The sequence below is a fragment of the Marmota monax genome, unplaced genomic scaffold (assembly GCF_021218885.2).
Source record: "Marmota monax isolate L192 unplaced genomic scaffold, Marmota_monax_Labrador192_F-V1.1 WCK01_AAM20220418_F8-fsc00009, whole genome shotgun sequence".
NCBI classification, from domain to species: Eukaryota; Metazoa; Chordata; class Mammalia; order Rodentia; family Sciuridae; genus Marmota; species Marmota monax.
Window position 1 is genome coordinate 18,602,199 of NW_026694710.1, and position 22,909 is coordinate 18,625,107.

At 33.1% G+C, this 22,909-nt stretch overlaps 1 protein-coding gene across 1 annotated transcript in view; it reads left to right on the forward strand.

The window, feature by feature from the left end:
- Window positions 1–22,909, forward strand: part of Fbxl5 (F-box and leucine rich repeat protein 5) — a 44,093-nt gene that overhangs the window by 12,436 nt on the left and 8,748 nt on the right. The window contains exons 3-9 of the mRNA XM_046423737.1: window positions 1,552–1,647; window positions 2,935–3,121; window positions 5,036–5,218; window positions 7,789–7,914; window positions 11,214–11,362; window positions 11,929–12,011; window positions 12,860–13,585. Coding sequence (XP_046279693.1) covers window positions 1,552–1,647; window positions 2,935–3,121; window positions 5,036–5,218; window positions 7,789–7,914; window positions 11,214–11,362; window positions 11,929–12,011; window positions 12,860–13,585 — 1,550 coding nt within the window. The remainder of the gene's footprint in view (window positions 1–1,551; window positions 1,648–2,934; window positions 3,122–5,035; window positions 5,219–7,788; window positions 7,915–11,213; window positions 11,363–11,928; window positions 12,012–12,859; window positions 13,586–22,909) is intronic.

The following is a 22,909-nucleotide window of genomic DNA, read 5'->3' on the forward strand; positions in this document are numbered from 1 at the left end:
TATATCATACTCATGTATTATCTAAAGTAGTGTGCCGCAGTCTGGCTGGGCACAATCAGGAGCCACTTGTCAAAAGAAACTAACTTTATTTTTAGAACCACACACGACAAACAAAATAGTCTCTCAGGAAAAACCCTCAGAGCCTCAACTGCCACCACCGGCTTTCCCCAAGCCTCTCTCTCCCACACAAGCTTCTCTCCACCTCCCACAATCCTCCTGCTCTTGAGGCCGATTGGCTGGGTCACGTGGGCGGAGCCAAAAAAGTCCCCCAATGAGCAGCTCCGTGGTCTGAAAGGGCAGGGAAACAGTCCAATGAGCATCACCGCAGAGGAGCCAATCAGCTAGATGTTGCTGGGGCCGCTGTGAGCCAATCATCAGCCAGCAGCTGGAAGTTTGCTGGCAGCTGGAAGTTTGCTGGGGCCCCTTTGGCTGTGGCTCTCAACAGTAGTGTCTAGTGGAAATAGAGAAGAGGGAACAGATTTATGTAGGGAATGGGACTGATAGAATGTAGTGATAAGGAGCTAGAAAAGATAAAGATAAGTGATTATTGAGCCTGTCTTTCTAGGGTAGTAGAAGAGGGTTCTATTTGAATTGTTTATATAATCTAAGTGGGCATTTATAGGAAGAAGGTGAGGCCTGGGCAGAATTAATGGGTAAAAGAGTGATCTGGTGTAGAAAAACAAATTTAGTAGTTCGAGCAAGTAAGTAGAAATGAAAGCCATGTGGACAAGCTTAAGGAATATGTGTAAAATTCCAAGAAAATATGACATTGAATTAAATATTGGGGAGCAGTTGAATGAATTAGCTCAAGAAAAAGGATGAAATATTCTCGTATTTTTCAAATTTCATTATTTTGTAATTTGAGAGGCCTGATGCAGAATAGGTGGATAAGTTACAGGGAGATAGGATCTCAGTTCATGAGAGGAAGAACTTTTTGGTGTTGTCCAAAATTAAAACGATCCACTTCAAGATGTACTGAGTCTCTTGCCTTTAGAAGTTTTGGTACTAATGTATATGAGCTTCTGTCAGCATAACATAATAGGTATTTTGAATTTTTTTAGTGGAGAATATGTCAGATTACTTTAAAGGGATTCTATAATGATGAAGTCCACCATGTCCTTGTGGACTACTTGTAGATACATTGAAAACCAAACATGAAAATTATGTAACTTCAGAATCAAATTAGTGGAAGTTTTAAGCAAATACTTGTTATTTTTAGACTTTTAAATGATATTTTTAAAGAGAAATAGGAGATCAATTACATTACTAAAAATTTCAAATCTTTTTATTTGGTGGTGCTAGGGTTTAAACCCAGGACATCGTACATACTAGATAGGTGCTCTTCCATTGAGTTATACTCCTAGGCCTAAGGTCCTGTGATGATCATAAAAGTACAGAGGCCACTGTGCTGTTTATCTGTGGTTGTTTTTTTTTTTTTTTGCTTGTTTCTTTGTTTTTTTGAGGTTTTATGTTGAATTAACTTCTTGGGATCAGGTGCAATGTAAATAATGAAGCAGAATTTTTGTTGAAATACAATATTTTTGTTTCCAGAATGAATATGAGCAGTTAAATTATGCAAAACAGCTGAAAGAGCGATTGGAGGCCTTTACAAGAGATTTCCTTCCTCACATGAAAGAGGAGGAAGAGGTAAGTGTAATTTTTTTCCATTGAGATTAGATTTACAAAATTTTAAAAATATTTTACCATATTTTCTTCAAAATATTACATAGGAAGATATGTCCAGTTGATGGAGAGAAGCCTCCAGCTGATGAGAGGTTTCTAGTTCCTTTGGGAACTAGAACCCAAGGGAAAAAAATGCATTTGTTTTAAAATCCTCATGAAGGCTATTGCTTTTACAGAATGTGTTTTCATATGTGCAAATGGCACTGTATTAAGCGTTGATGATTTTTTGTGTCACCTTAATATTTTTGCAGAACATTTAGAGAATTCTGGAATTTTTTGAGTATTTTCTATGTGCTAAGTATAAAGAGTTTTTAGAGTTTTTTGTTTTGGTAGTAGACTTTAGTAATTAAATGATAGTCTTAAATTTATCTTCTGCCTAATACACATGTATTACAATATCATTGATTGAACCAGCAGAAAATATTCTATTCTTTCTCTAATATGGGATGAATGTCAATATAATATACAAAGAAAGAAATTATTTTTTTCAACTACAAACAGTTACTGTAGTGATTATCAGTATGGTTTCGCCTTATAATCAATTAGCAATAATAATAAAATAATAATAAAAACCCACTTACATCTTAAGCCCATTCCAGACCAATTAAATCAGGTGGGAGGCATGGCATGGATCTTTTTTCAAGGTTCCCCAAGTCATTATAACATGAAGTCAGTGTTGAAATCACTGAGTTACTAGTGCAGTGCTTTTTAACCTGTGATACCTATTATTTTAATAAGTGGAACTAAAAGAAAACCTTGATTCTGTGTCTGAATATTATAATTCTATAAATATATCTATAAATCTCCATGCATAATTGGCAAGAAAACCAATGTACCGAAAAAAAACAAAACAACAACAACAAAAAAAGAAAACTAAAATAATGATTAGAGGAAACATCTTTAAAGTCCTGAAACATTATTGACTATCTCAAGGTCTCAGTAGTGTTCTAACTTTTATGATTCTAGTATTCAGGGTATTATTCTCATTTGAGGAAGAGACCCTGTTTGAAAACCTTCTTGTCCTAATGTTTTAAAATTATTTAGGGTCTGACTTACTAGCTGACAAAACCATAGAAGGATATTTTAGGGGATATTCTTTTCAGTTTTGGGATAAACTGACTTAGTGATAATAACTAAAATTTTTATCTGATTAAAATATAAAACTATAATACTACACTTGAGTCAATAATAATTTAAAAGGTGTAGAGTAAAATAAAACCAAATATTTTTTCTAATGAATGAATGTTTTAGGTTTTTCAGCCCATGTTAATGGAATATTTCACCTATGAGGAACTTAAGGACATTAAAAAGAAAGTGATTGCACAGCATTGCTCTCAGAAGGATACCGCCGAACTCCTTAGAGGGCTTAGCCTATGGAATCAAGCTGAAGAGCGACAGAAGTTTTTCAAATATTCTGTGGATGAAAAGTCAGACATAGGTGAGATTCATTTGTTTGTTTATTAATTAGTACTGGGAAGCGAACCTAGAGGGGCTTTACCACTGAGCCACATCCCCAGCCCTTTTTATTTATTTAATTTTTCTCAGCCCTTTTAATTTTTTGAGACAGGGTCTCACTAAGTTGCTTAGGGACTTGCTTAGTTGCCGAGGTTGGTCTTGAACTTCTGATCTTTCTGCTTCAGCCTCCTGAGTCGCTGGGATTATGGGCATGAGCCATCATGTCCAACTTGAAATTTGTATATTTAAATAAAGAACAGTTTACTAGTTCAGGGCCACAGGCGTCTTGTGATGAATTGTAGATTTTGTTTGAGGAATGATTTAAGTCAGACTTGCATTGTGGTCAGTTGAAATCATTTCCATTTACAAATGTAATTCTATTTTAGAACTTAGTGTTGGTGATTTTATACACACACACACACACACACACACACTTATAGCTATTTGCAATATAGGGTTTCTTGAATGAATTTAGATATACTTTGACCAGTCAGAATTGTTGAGAACTACCCTATACAGACCACCTAACTTTTGAGCTCCATTGACTAAAGTGGGTGCTTTTGTCTTTCCTTGTGTTTTTTCATTAATTTTCAAAGTCGGTATGTTTATGCACATGGCCCCTGACTTACCATGGTTTAACTTATGATTTTTCAACTCTACAGTGGTACAAAAGCAATTCACATACCATACTTCAAATTTTGAATTTTCATCTTTTCCCAGGCCAGCTATATGCAGTATGATATTCTTTTTGAAATGGTGAGCAGCCTCATTGAGCTCTCAGTCTCATATTTTATTTAAAGAAGTAGGTAAGACTCATGTTGAAACAAAAATGATTTTATAAGTTAAGCTATGATTAAACCCATAAAACTTGTAAGCTTTATTCTGAAATGCAGCTTGTGCCTTAGATACCAAGCTAAGACTTGTTGTGTCTAGTTTAATTGTAATTATAACACAGGATTTAAAAGCATCACACTTAGTACGTTTAATTTTCCCACTCTTTCAAAGCAAATTATAGCTGCATTAGTTTTAAAATATTTTGCATTTTAAGGTGGCAGTTTAAAGTAATTTGATCATAACATTTCTGTATTTAAATTCCTTTATAAAGGCAAATCAGATAAAGTATTAAAATTCTTCATAGTACTTTAGTGATAAATCTTTCATATCTTATATTCTTTATTGTAACACCCATTTTCACTTTTCTTTCAGAAAATTGGTACTGAAATAATAGATTATAGGAAATTGTATAACCATTGACTTACTTTCTGCAGTTGTTGCTAACAAAGATTCCTTATCAATGTGTACCAGGATCAGAAATAGTTATATTATGTAGTCGGGGCTAACACATAATTTAAGTAGGTAAAGGCACCTATAGGTTAAATAAGTCAGATTTCACAGACCTTTTATATGAAATACAAAAATCAAAGAGGAAATACAAGGAAGGACTAATAGGAGCCATATGCATGAAAAAAAATGTCATGAGATTTGTATGTGTCATTAAAAATGCCTTGGAGATCTCATAATCCGGCTGACTCTACTTGTTGATTTAAAGCGGTATAACCTGTTTGGTTCCTTTTTCAAATGATGCTACTTATGCTACAAAGTGAGTATTGTTTTTTCTGTGACTTCCTTTGTAAAAAAAAGGAAGTCAATTCTGTGTTCATTTTGTAGCTCCCACTGATGAAGTATGATCTGGGCCATGATAGTTTAACCCTACCGGTTCTTAACAAGTTTAACATCTTCATGTTACCTCTAATACGTGTTGTTTCCATTTCACATCATGCAAGCAGGAAGGATTTAACTTCAGGCACTGGATTTTACTTACAGAAATGTGATTGTAATTTCTCACTGCATTTACTCTTGTGTCCTTTACTGCTAAAGTTTATCTTTTTTATTTCAGAAGCAGAAGTGTCACAGCACTCCACGGGTATAACCCATCTTCCTCCTGAGGTAATGCTGTCAATTTTCAGTTATCTTAATCCTCAAGAATTATGTCGATGCAGTCAAGTCAGCACTAAATGGTCTCAACTGGCAAAAACGGGATCACTTTGGAAACATCTTTACCCTGTTCATTGGGCCAGAGGTAGGTAAATAGGACTTTTAGTTTGTTTAAAAAATATTTCCATTTGTTTTTCTAGATGAATCCTCATGGCTATTAATAATCAAGGCCAGGCAGGAAAACTCAAAGCTTGACCAAAAAGTAGATTTTGTAGTTAAATGATGTGTAACCATGCATTTTAGAAAAATTAGTTGCTGAAGTATTCATGGGTAAATTATATATCTTACCATTTCCTTTGAAATAATTAGGAAAAAATAATTGGGAGAGGGAATGCAAAAAACAGGAGCAAAATGTCAATAATTGTTGAAGATAAGTGATGGGTATATGGGGATTCATTTTTCTACATTTGACTATGTTTGGATGTTTTTAGAATAAAAACTTAAAATTAAATGTATTTGATTTTCAGAACTTCTTTAAGTAACCAGATTGAGTATTTTTAAAAAACAGACTAAATTTATTCTGTATAATTTAAAGATAAGGCACCATTATCCACTATGGCTGTCTTGGTAGTGGCTGAATCTGTTTTTGTCTTTAACATATCTTTCTTTTTTTTTTCTTTTAGTAATTGTTAATGCTTTGTTCTCTAAACAATAGATTAATAACTAATTTCATTGTAAGTCAGATTTACATATGAACAACTAAAAGAAAAATTTCTTTTCATAAGCATATAATGCATTCATGGAACAGGTATAACTAAATATATATACAAATTTCTGTCACTAAATTAGAGTGATTTGTTTTAGGTGAGAACTAACCTCTAAATTCACATTAATTTTTTATAGTTTTCTCTGTGTGACTTAGTATGGAAGTATGTATTTTTCATAAAAGTTTGTTTGATTTGAATTTTGAGTCTTATTTTAAAAGTTTATTTGTTACAATAACATGTAGCACTTTTTTTTTTGAGAGGAGGATCTCTCTGTGTTGCCCAGACTGGCCTCGAACTCCCAATCCTCCCGCCTCAGCCTGCTGAGTAGCTGGAATTACAGGCGTGGGCTACCATAACCAACTGGTAGAACTTTAAAAATAATGTGTTGTTAGATACTTAATATTTTTTGTGTGAAGCTATTTGGAGAATTAGGTAGACTTACATGATTCAAATTATTATTATTATTATTATTATTGTTTTATTTAATTAGTTACACATGACAGTATAATGATCTTAACATATCATACATTTGAATCATAAGGATTATTTTTATGTGGAATGTGTTTTTAATTAGTTATTGTAGGATAATGACATTGAGCAAAAAGTTAATAAAGGCAAATATGGATATATCAAATACTTTTTTGTTCAGCTTTTTTTTATTGAGAATATTTAAGAAAAATATATAATTAGGTATGATTTGATAACAGCGTTAGCAAATGTGATAATGCTTTGCTAATTTCCATGAAGTTACCCAAATTCTTTTTTTTTTGTTTTGAGAGTGAGAGAGAGAATTTTTTTTTTAATATTTATTTTTTAGTTTTCGGTGGACACAACATCTTTATTTTATTTTTTATTTTTTTTATGTGGTGCTGAGGATCGAACCCAGCGCCCCGCGCATGCCAGGCGAATGCATTACTGCTTGAGCCACATCCCCAGCTCCCAAATCTTTAAATATGCTTCTTTCTGGTTTTAATATATTTATACAAAAGTTCTGATAAAAAATGGCTTTTGTTACTTATGGTATTTTATGTGTCCCCCCCCCGCCCCCCCCAAGAGGATATTTTGAATGTCTGGGGACAGTTTTGCTTGTCCCATCTTTGGATATTTTATTGGCATCTAGTTAGTAGAGGCCAGAGTGCTGCTAAGTACCCTGCAGTACATATATCAACCCCCCACAACAAAGAATTGCCCAGCTTAAAATGTCAGTGGTGTCTAGATTGAAAAACCCTAAATTCAGATATAAGAGTTTAGTAAATTAACTCTGCATTGTCTCTCACTTTACAGTTTTATGATTTGGTTACATTATATTCTCCAGGATCTATAAATTTGTAGTTTTGCTTTACCTTAGTCTTTCCTTTTCATTTGTGTTCCCACCTACTTCTGAATTGCTCACTGATTGCTTACTACAGGGTAGAAAGTTGCGTTTCCTTTCGTTTATTAGCTGTCATCGTAATGGAGCCAGTGTGAAGCCATGGTAGGAGACAAAGGTTAGGTTATTTTCAGTGATTTTTAAAATTGCATGTAAGGCTATTGATAATGTTTTTCATAGCAAAATAATTACCATTAAACTTATTTTTCTAAAGGTAAAATTAAAAAGCTTTTATATAGAGAGTAGATACATAGCAGATGTATAGCAGACTATGTAAATTTTTGTAGTTCTGTTATTGTTTTAGAAAGATTTATTTGGAAAAATATAAGCTATTAATTAATTAATTAGTTGGACCCATATAGACATAGTTATTTTAAGTATGTTTGAAATTGAAGCTTATGCTTATTTAAGTCTATTTTTCTTACTCACCCATTAAATATTTCTAAAATAATAGATGATTCATTGCCTGAGGCTCAAAACATTTTTTAATGTAGAGATTTTTATTAAAAATAGGTTAATTTTTTTGTGGTGATAGATGATCTGATCTTTCTATGTTCCTCTTATTTATTCATTGAGTAGGTGACTGGTATAGTGGTCCTGCTACTGAACTTGATACTGAGCCTGATGAGGAATGGGTGAAAAGTAGGAAAGATGAAAGTCGTGCTTTTCAGGAGTGGGATGAAGATGCTGATATAGATGAATCTGGTAAGCCATATTTGGAATTAAAATTATTACATAGTGTTTACTAACAGTATATTTGATAATTATTAAGTGTTAAGAGTCATGTGTTTTGTGTTTTCTAAAGAAACTTGTCTTTTAGTCTATTATTTAAAATTTAAAGTTACAGTAATAATAATAATGTTACTCTATTTGGAGTTCTTTTTAAAAATGTGTAGTGTTGTTTCCCATTTTTTAAAATATTCAAATAAAAAAGCCAGAAAAGGATGTCTGTTTTCCATATGGAAATAAAGTACAGTCATTATAGTGCTTTATAGTTTATAATGTATTTCTTAGGGCCATTTCATTAAGTCTGTTCATCAGCATTTATTGAGTCATCTGTGGCCCAGAGGGGGGAACCATGAAACTGTTGAGTCTGTTTATTCATTTCTAAAGTCATAACACTTGCCTCATAAAGTAATTGTAGAATTAAGAAGTAAGGTCTATGGAAATTCTGGGCTGGGGTTGTAGCTCAATGGTAGAGCGCATGCCAGGCATGCATGAGTCACTGCATTCAGTCTCCAGCACTGAAAAAAAAGAAAAGATCCACATATGATATTTCTTTGTAGGTTGTAAAATGTTATAAAAACTAGTGCAGTCATCCAGTAAGCCATATGAGAAGTTCAAGGGTAAACAAGGGTGTTTCCCTACCCTTAAAGAACTCACATGTAGAGAGTTGAGAATGTGTAATTCTTAATTTGTGATACATAATGAAAGATGCTGCAATAGATGTACAGAGAGATGCTGCTTGGGAGTATAGAAGTAGAAGACCTAAATTCTGTCATAAGTATTATTTTAGATAATTAACTAAAATATTGATGAAATAGTAGAATAACAGACGGGAAGTCGTCTTTTCTTTGGTAAACGTGAAACTGTAGGAAATTTCTATTTATGAAAACTTCCCACTTTAAAAAATAAGTTGACCTGGTAAAAGACTAAATATGTGGAAAATAAGGACAGTAAGTATAGAACTTGTTGTTTCAGCAACTAAAATAGTTTACTTTTTTGAAATGAAGATGTTACCTTTGGTATAGTTTTGCATGTTGGAAGGTACTTCATAAGGAAGAAATCTATTAATATCAGTTAGATTGGAGGATACACTCGCCTGTGAGGGATGAACGGGATATCATAGTGAACAAAATGGAGAAAACCCTTGGTTTTGTTGAGCTTAGAATTGGAAAGGGGAAATGGACAAAGTAAAGTAAAGATAGTTATACACCATATGAGAAGGGGACAGATTTTATGGAGAAAAATAAAGAAGGGAAAGTGTGCCTGAAAGAGGGGAAAGAAGTGGCAGTTTGAAAGAGTGATTAATTTAAGTCCCTTGAGAAATTTGAGCAAAGATCAGAAGGAGATGTGGTTTTTCTCACAAGTCACTTCAAGGAAGACTTAATTTATCTTTCCAAGAAAATTAGCTCATAATATCCATGATAAGAATTTTAAAGGCCTTACCAAACTAGTGTATTTGTTTCAGTCTTAAACATAGTAAAAAGATGATCATCTGTTTTTTCCTTCATATCCAAGGGGAAGTTTCAAGGGTGGAGTACTTGCTTTTGCATATGCAAGATTCTGGGTTCCATCCCAACACCAAAAAAAAAAAAAAAAAAAAAGTAAAACACCAAGAAATATAAATAAAATTATTAAAAAAAAAAAAGGATTAAGCCTTCCTGAGGTAACATACCTATTCGTTCATTAGTGGATTTACCACTAAACTGTGGCTGCATGTAGAGGTGCACACCTGTAGTTCTAGCACTCAAAAGGCTGAGAGGGAATGGTCTCTTGAGTTCAGAAGTTCAAGATCAATCTGTGCAACATAATGAGAACCTATTTCAAAAACAAAACGATCTAAACTGAGGATCTACCCATCTACTTCAGTGCTTTTTCAATTTAAGTGTTATACTAGTCATGCAGAGAGGCTACTGTTCCTTATGGGATGTTTACTACTTTTTTACTTTTTAAGCTTTTCCAGTAAACAGTACACAAAAAAGAATGGCTTGAGAGTAAAGTTGTAGTAGAATAAATAGGGTTCGCTAAAGTAATCTTTATTTCTACATTTTACATATATGTCTGCTAAAGGAGAGATTTAAGATAACTGTACATAAAATCATTAGTAGTAAGTTCAGTATTTTCTGAATTATGTTCCTTTTGTTTACTGTACTTCATTTATTTTAAGTAATTTTGTTATTTTTTAAAAACTTATTTATTTTTATTCTAATTAATTATACATGATAGCAGAATGCATTTCATTTCATTGTACACGAATGGAGCACAACTTTTCATTTCTCTAGTTGTACACGATATAGAATCGCACCTATGTGCAATCATACATGTACCTAGGGTAATGATGTCCTTCTCATTCCTCCATCTTTTCTACCCCCATACTCCCTTCCCTCCCCTTCCCTCCCCTTCCCTCCCATTCCCTCCTCTTCCCTCCTCTTCCCTCCCCTTCCCTCCCCTTCCCTCCTCTTCCCTCCCTCCCCTTTGCCCAATCCAAAGTTCTTCCATTCTTCTCATGCCCCCTCCCCACATTATGGATCAGCATCCACTTATCAGAACATTCAGCCTTTGATTTTTTGAGATTGGCTTACTTTGCTTAGCATGATATTTTCCAACTCCATCCATTTATCTGCAAATGCCATAATTTTATTCTCTTTTAATGCTGAGTATAAATCTTGTTCTTTTAAACTGTTTCATGTTTTGGAAACAGTCCAGTTAGGTTTTCAGGCATAATAATAATAGGATCCTGAGAGGCTTTAAAATTCTTAGCTTATTCTTTTTATTGTAAGAAATATGTTTTTCTTTATGTCAAAGAATTGGAATTGGTGGTTTTTGTTGTGATTGGTGTTATAGTCATGTAGCCTGTTGTAAACACCCAAGATTTTCAGAAGTTATTAAGAAAAATGCAAAAGCCATGTTCATATTCAACTATTTAATGATTCTCAGGTACCTTCCTTTGCTTGATTCATAGATGTTCAGGCTAATTGTGTTCAGTTTCAAATTTCTTTTAGCTCTCTTCTTTTTACTAAGGTAGATAACTGATGGTGCTGTTTACTGTAGGCCATTTTTTTCTTTTGATATCATATATTCTAATCTTTTGGAGAGTTTTTATTGTTTCAATATTCAGAATTCTTTTCAAAACTTTTGTCATTGCTTAGAAATGGAATTGTTTATAGAAGAGAGTTTAAGGACAGCACAAAATATTTTATACTTAATGATTTGGTAAGTCCTTAAACAGCCTTATTATAAAATTGGTATATTGAGTTCTGATTTTTGAATCCATTTTGCAGAAGAGTCTGCAGAAGAATCGATTGCTATCAGCATTGCACAGATGGAAAAACGTTTACTCCATGGCTTAATTCATAATGTTCTTCCATATGTTGGTACTTCCGTAAAAACTTTAGTATTAGCATACAGTTCTGCAGTTTCCAGCAAAATGGTATGTATAAATTAGCACTAGTTTAGATATTAAGAAAAGTAGTGACAGAACTTGGTTTGCTTATTCCCGAGTTTAAGGGGAGAAAAATATTGTCTTCCCAGGCTTTAATATTATTTCAGTTCTTATAACAATCTTTGTAGTGTGGATATCTTTACCTACATGTTATATATAAGGTAACTGAGACTAGAAAAGGATTAAATATTTTATTTTGTTTCATAGCTGTTAAGCAATGAAACCTAATTTTATGATTCTCTGTAATATGTAAGGTATGGTGAAAAGGGCCAAGTGAAAGTCATTGTCGTTATAAAAGTGTGTCTGTGACTTTCCTACATCAGAATCTCCTTGGGTATTTCTTAAAAATGTAAATTTTATGGGTTAGTCTTATAGCTTCTAAAATAGATTCTCAGAGATTTGAACCCAGAATGTTATTTGTAATGCATTGTTCAAGTAATGTTTTTTTACATGCACATAAATTTGAAAACCACTGGATTATATTTATTAACAATAATCTGTTGCTTATCTAACTAAAGATGTACAAATTTTCAAAGTGATGTTTTTCCTTTTAGGTTAGGCAGATTTTAGAACTTTGTCCTAACTTGGAGCATCTGGATCTTACCCAAACTGACATTTCAGATTCTGCATTTGACAGGTGAGTTTTAAAAAAATATTTAAATATAATTAATTCTGACTAACTATGAATTGGTAGAATTGTTGTGTAATTTTTCATTTATTTAGTTGTAGTTTAATTATACTACTATTTTTTACTATTGTATATGACTATAACTTGATAGCACCCTCCAGTTCTTTACTTCTTGTCCATAGTTCCTACCTGATCCAAACTTCTGTATCATCTTGCCATCTTTATAATTGAGTATTGTGTGTAGGCCTTTGAACTACTATGTAGTGTGGCTTTATGTTTTTAAGATTTCTGTTGGGCTATTAAGTGCCATTTGGCAAAGCTCCATTTTAATTCTTAGCAGGTTTTCTGGTGCTGTACTACTTTTTTCTGGCTTCACTCTTTACAGATATACTTCCTTGGATAGCATGGATAAATTTCCCCTTTATTCTAGATTGCCCTTTCTCTCCCATCCTAGCATTTTCTATTTCAAAGGAACAGATAAACTCTTCTCTTTCCAAGGCTAATGATTATCAATTTCTAGAGCTTATTTCTTCTGTATCTTCTTTCATTAATCATTGGTTATTCTTTCTTTTGTGTGTATATTTTACTTTTAGAATATTAAACGTAAGTTCTTCCCATCTTTGTCCTTCTTCCATTCTACCCTTCTGTTAGGCTAGCAATACTATTAGTTCCTAATTATTCTTATTCTTTTTTGTATCCCTAACACCAAAAATAATGCCTGATAATTGTTATTGTGTTTGAATAATTACAGTAGATTTAAAATTTTTCTTTTAATAATCCTTCTAGAAACATGTATTCACATGCTTTTGAAGAAATTAGCAACATCCATTAATTGTCTTGTAACCTCTTAATTACAGTTGGTCTTGGCTTGGTTGTTGCCAGAGTCTTAGGCATCTTGATCTGTCTGGATGTGAGAAAATCACAGATGTGGCTCTAGAGAAGATTTCCAGAGCTCTTGGAATTCTGACATCTCATCAAAGTGTCTTTTTAAAAACTTCTGCAAGCAAAATTACTTCGACTACATGGAAAAATAAAGACATAACCATGCAGTCCACCAAGCGGTATGCCTGTTTGCAAAGTTTAACTGACAAAGGCATTGGAGAAGAAATAGATAACGAACACACCTGGACTAAGTCTGTTTCTTCTGAAAGTTTCTCTTCTCCTTATGTGTGGATGTTAGATGCTGAAGATTTGGCCGATATTGAAGATGCTGTAGAATGGAGACATAGAAATGTTGAAAGTCTCTGTGTAATGGAAACAGCATCCAACTTTGGTTGTTCTTCAACTGCTTGTTATAGTAAGGATATTGTTGGACTAAGGACTAGTGTCTGTTGGCAGCAGCATTGTGCTTCTCCAGCTTTTGCGTATTGTGGGCATTCATTCTGTTGCACAGGAACAGCCCTAAGAACTATGTCAGCACTCCCAGAGTCTTCTGCAATATGTAGAAAATCATCAAGGACTACATTGCCTAGGGGAAAGGACATAATTTACTTTGGGAGTGAAAAACCTGATCAAGAGACTGGCCGTGTACTTTTGTTTCTCAGTCTTTCTGGATGTTATCAGATCACAGACCATGGTCTCAGGTGAGTAATAAATTCCAGAGTAATGGACATGTTCTTAGTCTCAAATGACTTTATTTAAAGCAAGAGGTTTAACCAATGTCTGACTTACTTCAGAAAGGTAGAACAATATGACTTGATACCATCATGAACTTTTTCAGCCAGTTCAAACCCTTTATGATATAGAAAAATATAAATTTAAGTTTAATAAATACTTTGTAAATGGGTACTTACATTTTTAAAGGTATTTTAGTGGATCAATAAGATGGTTTTTATAGATAGTATAATAGAAAATATGTATACCATATTTTGTTGGAGTGTATTATTTGTGTATATTATGATTTCACATAGAAGATGTGAAAAATAAAGAATGTCTGTGGAAGTAATTTAGTTATACAGCGGCTGAAGTGTGTGCAAAAACCAAAGCATTTCCGAGCTAGGCTGTAGGTTAATTGTGTAATAATAGTTTAGAATTTTTTATTTTTAATTATGGTCTGCTTATTGCTTTCTTAAGACATAAAAGTAGCATGTAAGAGAAGTTCTACATTTTCTTTTTTCTGTAACCATCATCTTTTAGCAGATTAAACCGAACCACTTTTTTTTCCCCCTAGAGGAAAAAAGAGGTATATGTGAAACATTCATTAACCCTTCTTCTGAATGTTTTATGGGACCCACTTGGAACTCTGTTGGTCATAAGTACTCTTATCCATAGTGTTGAAGACAGTTCATGGTTCACTGGCTTTGGAATCAGACAGACTTGGTGTTGATTGATTGTGTTTTTCTGTATAGCTAGCATAGCTGTGAGGCTTACATAGGTGAATAATTGTAACATAGAGATGCAGAGATGCAGGATACATTTTCAGTAAGCAGTACCTGCTATGTAATAATTGTTTGATCTTTGACATGAGCCTTTGGAAAACTGATTATGTATTTCTCTTTAGGAGAGAGACGTTCACATATTTCGGATATGAAAATTTACTTAGCACAAACCTAATACTCCCTAGCATCAAAAAATATACTTAAGGTCAAGCATGGTGGCACATGCCTGTAATCCCAGGGGCTCCAGAGGCAGGAGGATCGAGAGTTCAAAGCCAGCTTCAGCAGTTTAGCAAGGCCCTAAGAAACTCAGTGAGACCTATCTCTAAATAAAATACAGTAAAGGGCTGGGGATGTGGCTCAGTGGTTGAATGCCTAGTACCAAAAAAAAAGTCAAATTGTTTTTCTTCCTGAGGATTTTCATGAGTTTGATGAGGATTTTTGCTTTTCAGATAGTCTGCACTCTTGAGTTCAGATTCTCTTTTTAATTACCTTAAAGCACTCCTTTGAAATTATTTAGGCATTTACTGAGTGCCTGCTCTTGCCCTGTTCTAATTGCTAGGGATCCAGAATAAAGGAGACAAATTTCCTGCCTCAATGAAGTTTACAGTCTAATGGTAGAAATAGATAGTAAACATAAAATAGATAAAATATTCTAAAGAAAAAAATATAGGATTACAGGATAGAGAATACAGAATGCTACTCCATTGTTTTATGAAGCAGAGAAACTTTTGGGAAAAAAAGCATCTTTTGAGTAAAGATCTAGATAAAGTTAGTGTATTTTGTATACATTTCCTGGGAAGAGTCTAAGGAAATAAAATACAGATTTAGAGTTTACCTCTTTTTGTATTCACTATATTAGATTAAAAAATGTTTCAATTAACCACTTATAGTAATATAGTACTAAGTACAACTGGTTTCTCTAGTTTGAGAAAAAATACAACTAATGGAAGCATACATCTAAACTTTTGGGAACAGAAACATTGAGGTATACTAATTAGGAACGGTCACTGTATCTCTTTGCATTAGTCACTGAGTTTTATTCAGGGATAAGTAGAATGAGTTGTGGCAAGTTTATTATTTGGTGCTTGCTAAAAGCATAACTGTAAAAGTGTAGGTTGACAATCAAGGTTTTAAATTAGAATGAAGTCAGAATTGCATGTGGTCTTAATATTCTATTTTGTGATTTTCATTAGGAATGGAATAAATCTTGAATTTTGATAAGAAAGTAGTCTCTTTTCCAAATTCTTAACCTTCTTTTTGAACCCTCTTAGAGTGGAATCATATACTTGTTCATTTTTAGTCTGGCGTATTTCACTTAGCATGTTTCAAGGTTCCATTCATATTATTCCATGTGTCAGGACTTTTATTCTTTTTTTTATAATTAAATAATATTCCTGTATTTTTTATTGTGTTTTGTTTATCCATTCATCTGTTTGTGGATACTAGTTTCTCCTCCTACCTTTTGGCTATTATGAGTAGTGTTGCTGTAAACACTAGCATGCAAATGTTTGAGTCATTGTTTTAATTTTATTCAGCAATCTTTTGTAGTTTTCAGTGTACAAATCCACGGTGATTTTTATTCCTAATTATTTTATATTTTTTGATACTGTTGTAAATGGAATTGTTTTCTTAATTTCCTTTCCATATTGTTCATTGCTAGTATATAGAAATAAAACTGATTTTTGTGTGTTGAATTTATATCCTCTTATTTTGCTGAATTTATTCATTACCTCTAACATTTTTTTAATGAATTCTTTGGGGTTTTCAAATGTAAGATCATGTCATTTACCAACAAAGTTCATTTTACTTCTCACTTTGCAATTTGGATGCCTTTGATTTCTTTTTCTTGTCTAATTGTTCTGGCTAAAATTTCCAGTATTATGCTAAATAGAAATGCCATCACTTTTGATTATCATAGCTTTGTAGTCAATTTTGAAATTGAGAAGTGTGTGTGAATCTTCTTCTTTTTCAAGACTGTTTGGCTATCTGATGTCCTTGGAGGTTCCTTATGAATTTTAGGGTCGTTTTTTCTATTTTTGTAAAGAATGTCCTTTGGATTTTGATAGGGATTGCTAATCTGTAGATCCTTTTGGTTATTCATTAATAATAATGACAGCAATATTAAGTGTTCCAGTGTATGAACATGACTGTCTTTGTATCTATTTTGACCATTTTAAATTTCTTTCAGCATTGTTATCATTTTCATCGCACAAATCTTTCACACTTGGTTAGTTCCTAAGTATTTTCTTTGATGCTATTATAAATTGACTTATTTTCTTGGTTTTTCCAGATGTGTGTTTAGTCTGTATCCTGCTATCATGATGAATTAACTTTATTAGTTCTAGCAGGCTTTCTGTGGAATCTTTTAGGATTTTCCATATATAAAATGGTATTATCTGTAAAGAGATGATTTTGCTTCTTCCTTTCCCATTTGGATGTCTTTTATTTCTTGTCTAATCACTCTGGCTGGAACATCCAGTATTAAGTTAAATAGAAGTGGCAGTAATGAGTATTCTTAATCTTGTTTTTAATCTTAGGGAAAAAGCCTTAATCTTTCACAATTGACCATTATGTTTGTTTTCTTTTCTTTTTTTTTTTTTAATGTATTTTTTTTTTAATATTTATTTATTTTTTTAGTTTTCGGCAGACACAACATCTTTGTTTGTATGTGGTGCTGAGGATCGAACCCGGGCCGCACACATGCCAGGCGAGCGTGCTACCGCTTGAGCCACATCCCCAGCCCTTATGTTTGTTTTCATATCTGACCTTTATCATATGCTTTTTCTGAATCAATTGAAATGATCATGTATTTTCCCCCTCTAGTAATATAGTGTATATTATGTTGACAGATTTTCGTATGTTGAAAGTTGTTAAAACCCCTTGGTCATGGTATATAATCCTTTTAATAAGTTTCAGTTTTCTAGTATTTTGTTGGGGAATTTTGCATCTGTATACATGGCCTTGTAGTTTTCTTTTTGTGTCTTTGAGCAATGCTGACCTCACAGAGTAGGAAGTCGTCTTCTTCGGTATTTTGGTAGAATTTAATAAGGGTTGGTATCAATTCTTAAATATTTAGTAGAGTTCATCAGTGAAGCTATCTGGTTTGGCCTCTTCAATAACTGATTTGTTGTTCTTGCTTGTTATAAATCTGTTCAGATTTTCCATTTCTGCTTTAAGTCAGTTTTTAGTACTTTTCCTAGTCAGTTTTCTTGAAATTTGTCTTATTTTGTGTAGGTAATCCTATATATACAGTTGTTAGTAGTACTATCTGGCAGTTTTTTTAAAAGTCTGTAAAATTGGTAATAATGTGCTCACATTTCTAAGTTGTTTAATTTGTGTCTTTTAATCTAGCTGAAGCTTCATCTTTTTTTTTTTTTAATGTCAAAGACTCAGCTCTTGGTTCTATTAATTTTTTTAGTCCACTGATTTTTGTATTTTCTGTTTTGTCTTTGCTCTAATCTTTATTATTACCTTTTCTCTGCTGGCTCTGGGCTTGTACTTCTTTCTCTAATTCTTGAAGAATTAGTTAAGTTCCCAACTTTCTTTTGTTTCTTTTCTTTTTCCTTTTCTTTCTTTCCTTTTCCCATTCCCTCCCTCCCTCCCTTCCTTCTTTCCTCCCTTCCTTCCTTCCATTGAACCCAGGGCTTTGTGCATGCAGGGCAAGCACTCTACCAACTGAGCTGTATTATATCTCCAGCCCCCTAACTTCCTTATTTAATGTTGGCATTGACCCCTATACATTTCCTTCTACGACTTGCTTTTCCTGCATCTCAGAAGCTTTTGTATGTTTTTCTGTTTTCCTTTGTATCAATTTCCTTTATGATTTCTTCTTTAATCCATTGGTTGTATAAGTGTATTCTTTAACTTTCACATATTAATTAATTTCATTTTCCTTCTGATAATTGCTTTGTAATTTTATACCATTGTGATTAGAAAAAATGCTTTATGTGATTTTAATCTTATTAAGCCTTTTTTAGACCAACATATGGTTCATTCTAGAGAATGTTCCATGTACACTTTAGAAGAATGTGTATTCTGCTGTTGTGGGTGTGGTGTATGTATGTATGTAGGTAGTTATTTTTCTTTTTTGAGAGGGGACACTTTATTTCTTGTGTAATTGCTTGTGATTGTACTTCTGGTATTTTGTAAGATATAATGGTGAGAGTGAATGTCCTGCTTTGTACAGATCTTAGAGGAAAAGCTTTTACTTCCTCTCCATTGATTACAATGTTAGCTGAGATTTTTTTCTCCCCATAAATGGCCTTTGTTTTATTGAGGAACTTTCCTTTTGTACCTAAACAGTTAAAAGTTTTATTCAAGAAAGCATGTAGAACTTCATTGAGTGCTTTTCAGTGTCAGTTGGTACCATCGTGTAGTTTATGTCTTTCATTCTGTTAATGTGATGCATCACATTATTGATTTACTTACTTTAAACTAGCCTTGCATGCCAGGGATAAATCTCACTTGATCACTGTTTAAATTTGATGTGCTGTTTCTATCTATGTTCATTTAGAGACATTCACTTGTAGTTTACTTTTCTTGTGATATCTTTGATTTACGCACATATCAGGCAGTGCTGGCTTTGTAAAATAGGTTAGCAGGTACCTGCTTCAGCTCTCCTTTGATGTTTTTTTTTTTTTTTTTGAAGAATTTAGAAAGTATTGGTGTTTGAAAGTTTAATAGAATGCAACTAACTAATATAGCCAATGCAACTGTAAAGCTATCTATCTGTTCCTGGGATTTGCTTTGTTGAGGGTGTTTTTTTTTTTTTTTTTTTAAACACTTATCTTTTAGTTAGGGGTGGACACAATATCTTTATTTTACTTTTATGTGGTGCTGAGGATTGAACCCAGTGCCTCACTCATGCTAGGTGAGCACTCTACCACTGAGCCACAGCCCCAGCCCATGGGGGTGTTTTAATTACTACATCTATCTTTTTATTACTATCTATCCAGGCCTTCTAATTCTTATCAGTTCATCTTTGGCAGGTTTCATTTTTCTAGGTCTTTATCAACTTGCTCTAGGTTATTGAATTTGTTGGTACATAATTATTCAAAATAGTCTGTTAGAATCCTTTTCATTTCTGAGGAAATGAAACACTCATTTTCTATTTTATATATTCAAGTCTCTTTCTTTGAAATAGCGAAGGGTTTGCTGATTTTATTTTTTCAAAAATCCAACTCTTGGTTCTGTGAATTTTGTTTTCTGTGAACTTTGTTTCTCTGTTTGATTTATGTGTGTCCTAGTTTTTATTATTTCCTTCTTTCTTTTAACTTTGGACTTAGTTTGTTCTTTTTTTTAGTGCCTTAAGATGTAATGTTAGACTATTTCTTTAGCCTATTTCTATTTTTAATGTAGCATTTCTTGCACTAAATTTTCCTTTTACAACTGCTTTTGCTGTATCCCATAAGTTTTTGGTATGTTGTGTTTTTGTTGTCTTTTGTTAAAGACTTGTTTTGTAGCCTACCATAGGGTCTGGTCTATCCACAAAAGTATTCCATGTGTGTTAGAGAAGAAAGTGTATACTGAAGCTTTCAAATGGAGAGGTCTTTAAATATCAGGCAAATTTTGTCTAAAGTAAAGTTCGATTCTAGTCTTTCCTTATTAATTTTTTGTCTGGCTTATTCATCTGTTGTTAAAAATAGGTATTGGAAGTCTTTTACTATTATTATATTACTGTTTCATCCTTCATGTCTATTTGCTTTGTATAATTGAGTGCTCCAATATTGGGTACATATATATGTTACAGTTGTTTTGTCCTCTTAACTGAGTTCTTTTTATCATTAAATAATGACCTTTTTTATCTCCTTAGCTAGAACTGTATTGTAGCTAATTAAATATAACCACCCTTGCTTTCTTTTGGTTATCATTTGTATGGAATTTCTTCTTTCATACTTTCATTTTCAGCCCATGTTCTCCTTAAGCCTAGTGGTAATCTCTTAGGCAGCCTATAGTTGGGTCGTTTTCAATCCATTTATCTACTCTGTCTTTAATTGGAGAACTTGATCCATTTATATCCATTGTTATTATGGATAGATAAGAAGTCATTATTGCCATTTTGTTAATTTTTAAAAAATTCTTGGGCTGGGGATGTGGCTCAAGCGGTAGCGCGCTCGCCTGGCATGCGTGCGGCCCGGGTTCGATCCTCAGCACCACATACAAAGATGTTGTGTCCACTGAGAACTAAAAAATAAATATTAAAAAATTCTCTCTTTACTCTCTGTCTCTCACTCTCTCTTAAAAAAATTCTTATTATTTATCTTTGTAATTTTGGAGACTTTCTGTAGTGCTGTTTTGATTCCTTTCTCTTGACTGTTTATGTATGTTATAGTTGTTTGCTCTGTGTTTACCATAAGGCTTGCCTAAAACATCTTACAGTTCTGATAAATCATTTTAACAACTTCAGTTGTATACATGAACTCTAGACTTTTACCTTCTGCCTCACAATTTATATTTTTGATGTCACATTTTACTTTAAAAAAAATATTTTTAGTTGTATATGGACACAGTACTTTTATTTTTATGTGATGCTGAGGATTGAACCCAGTGCCTCACATGAGTTAGGCAAAGTGCTCTACCACTGAGCTACAACCCCAGCCCACAATTTACTTCCTACATATGTCTGCCTGCCTGCCTGCCTGCCTGCCTTCCTTCCTTCCTTCCTTCCTTCCTTCCTTCCTTCCTTCCTCCCCTCCCCTCCCCTCCCCTCCCCTTATCTCATCTCATCTCATCTCATCTCAACTCATCTCATCTCATCTCATCTCATCTCATCATCTCCTGGCCTACCAAGTTTCTACAGAGAAATCTGCTGATTGCATAATGAGGATTTCCTTACATGTAGCTTGACTTTTCTTCTTACTGCTTTTAAAATTCTTTGTCTTTTACTTTTGACAGTTTAATTAAACTGTGCCATGTACAGCACTTATTTCAATTAAATATCTAGACATTTTTGAGCTTCATGCAGCTGGATATCCATATCTTTTCTAAGATTTGGACATTTTAAGTAATTATTTCATTAAATAAACTTTCTGTACCTTTGTCTCTTTTGTCTCTCTTCTTTTTGTAACTGTCATAATGTGATTATTTGCTCACTTAATGACTTTATGGTGTACCATAAGTCTCATAGGTTGTCATCACTGTTTTTCATTGCCACCCCTCCTTACTAGGTAATTTCAAAATACCTTTCTTTAAATTCAGATTGTTTCTTTTGCTTGATCTATTTTGCAGTTGAAGCTCTCTTTTGTTTTTATTTCATTCATTGAGTTCTTTAATTACAAGATTTGTTTGTTGGTTCTTCTTCTTTTTTTTTTTTTTTAATAATACCTGTCTCTGTTGAATTTCTTACTAGATAATAAATTGCTTTTCCTGATTTCATTGAATTGTCCCTGTTTTCTCTTGTATCTCACTGAGTTTCTTAAAGTTAATGACTTCATTAAGTTCATAAAGTTTATGTTTAGCTGTATTTGCTCTGTAACATCTCATTATTGATTTCTGTTCATTTATTACATTTCTATCACAGTTTATGTCACTTTTGGGAAACCTTTTCTGATCTCCCAAGGCCCTTCTCCATATTCCCAGGCGAGCATTCATCATATGATATTATAATTGCTGTTTACTTTTTTACTGGTTTGATTTCTTACTAAGGTCAGTAAAGCCAGTGGCTGCACAAATCCCTTACTCAAGTGTATTTGTAATATGAAATTTTATACCCCATGCAGTTTGTCTTGCATTGAGAAACCCCTTGAGAGCTTTTATGCCATTTTTTGAACTGAATATTTTAATTTTATGAACTGTTCCACATTGGGTAGTGGTGGTGAGGAACAAACCCTGGTGCAGTGGCAATGCCTGTAATCCCAGTGACTCAGGAGGCAGGAGGATCACAAGTTCAAGGCCAGCCTCAGCAACTTGGTGAGACACTGTATCAGAATTAAAAAAATAAATAAATAAATAGAAAGTACTAAGGATGGAACCCCCAGCGTTGAATTCTCAGAACCAAAAAAAGAAAGAAAGAAAAATTATTAAACTTTAAACCCTGTATTGTCTTATTATTTCTAATACTGTGGTCCTGTCAAACCATGGAGTTTCTGAACTGCTGCTGCTCTTAACTTAGTCTATAGAGATGGTAGCAATCTATGATGTGAAAACAAAAAAGTTCTTTAAAGCCAAAATGTAAGATAAAAAACATATTGTTTTCCTCTTTTAAATGTGCATTCACAGAACTCTCAGTACTCTCAGATACTTCCTAAGGCAAAATTCTCATATGTTCAGTATGCACTTGATTCTAAAATGTACTCTTCTCAATCTCAAGTGTTTACATACTTCCTAATTTCTCTACATCTTCATAATGTTGTTGTTATTTTTTACTAAATTCATTGTATTGTTAGTTTCTTAATTTTCTCTTTCCTTTTTCCACATTTCTCAATTTTTCCTGTTGTAATATTGTTCAATAATAATAATAATAATTATTATTTTTTTTTAAAGAGAGAGAGAGAGAATTCTTAATATTTATTTTTTAGTTTTCGGCGGACA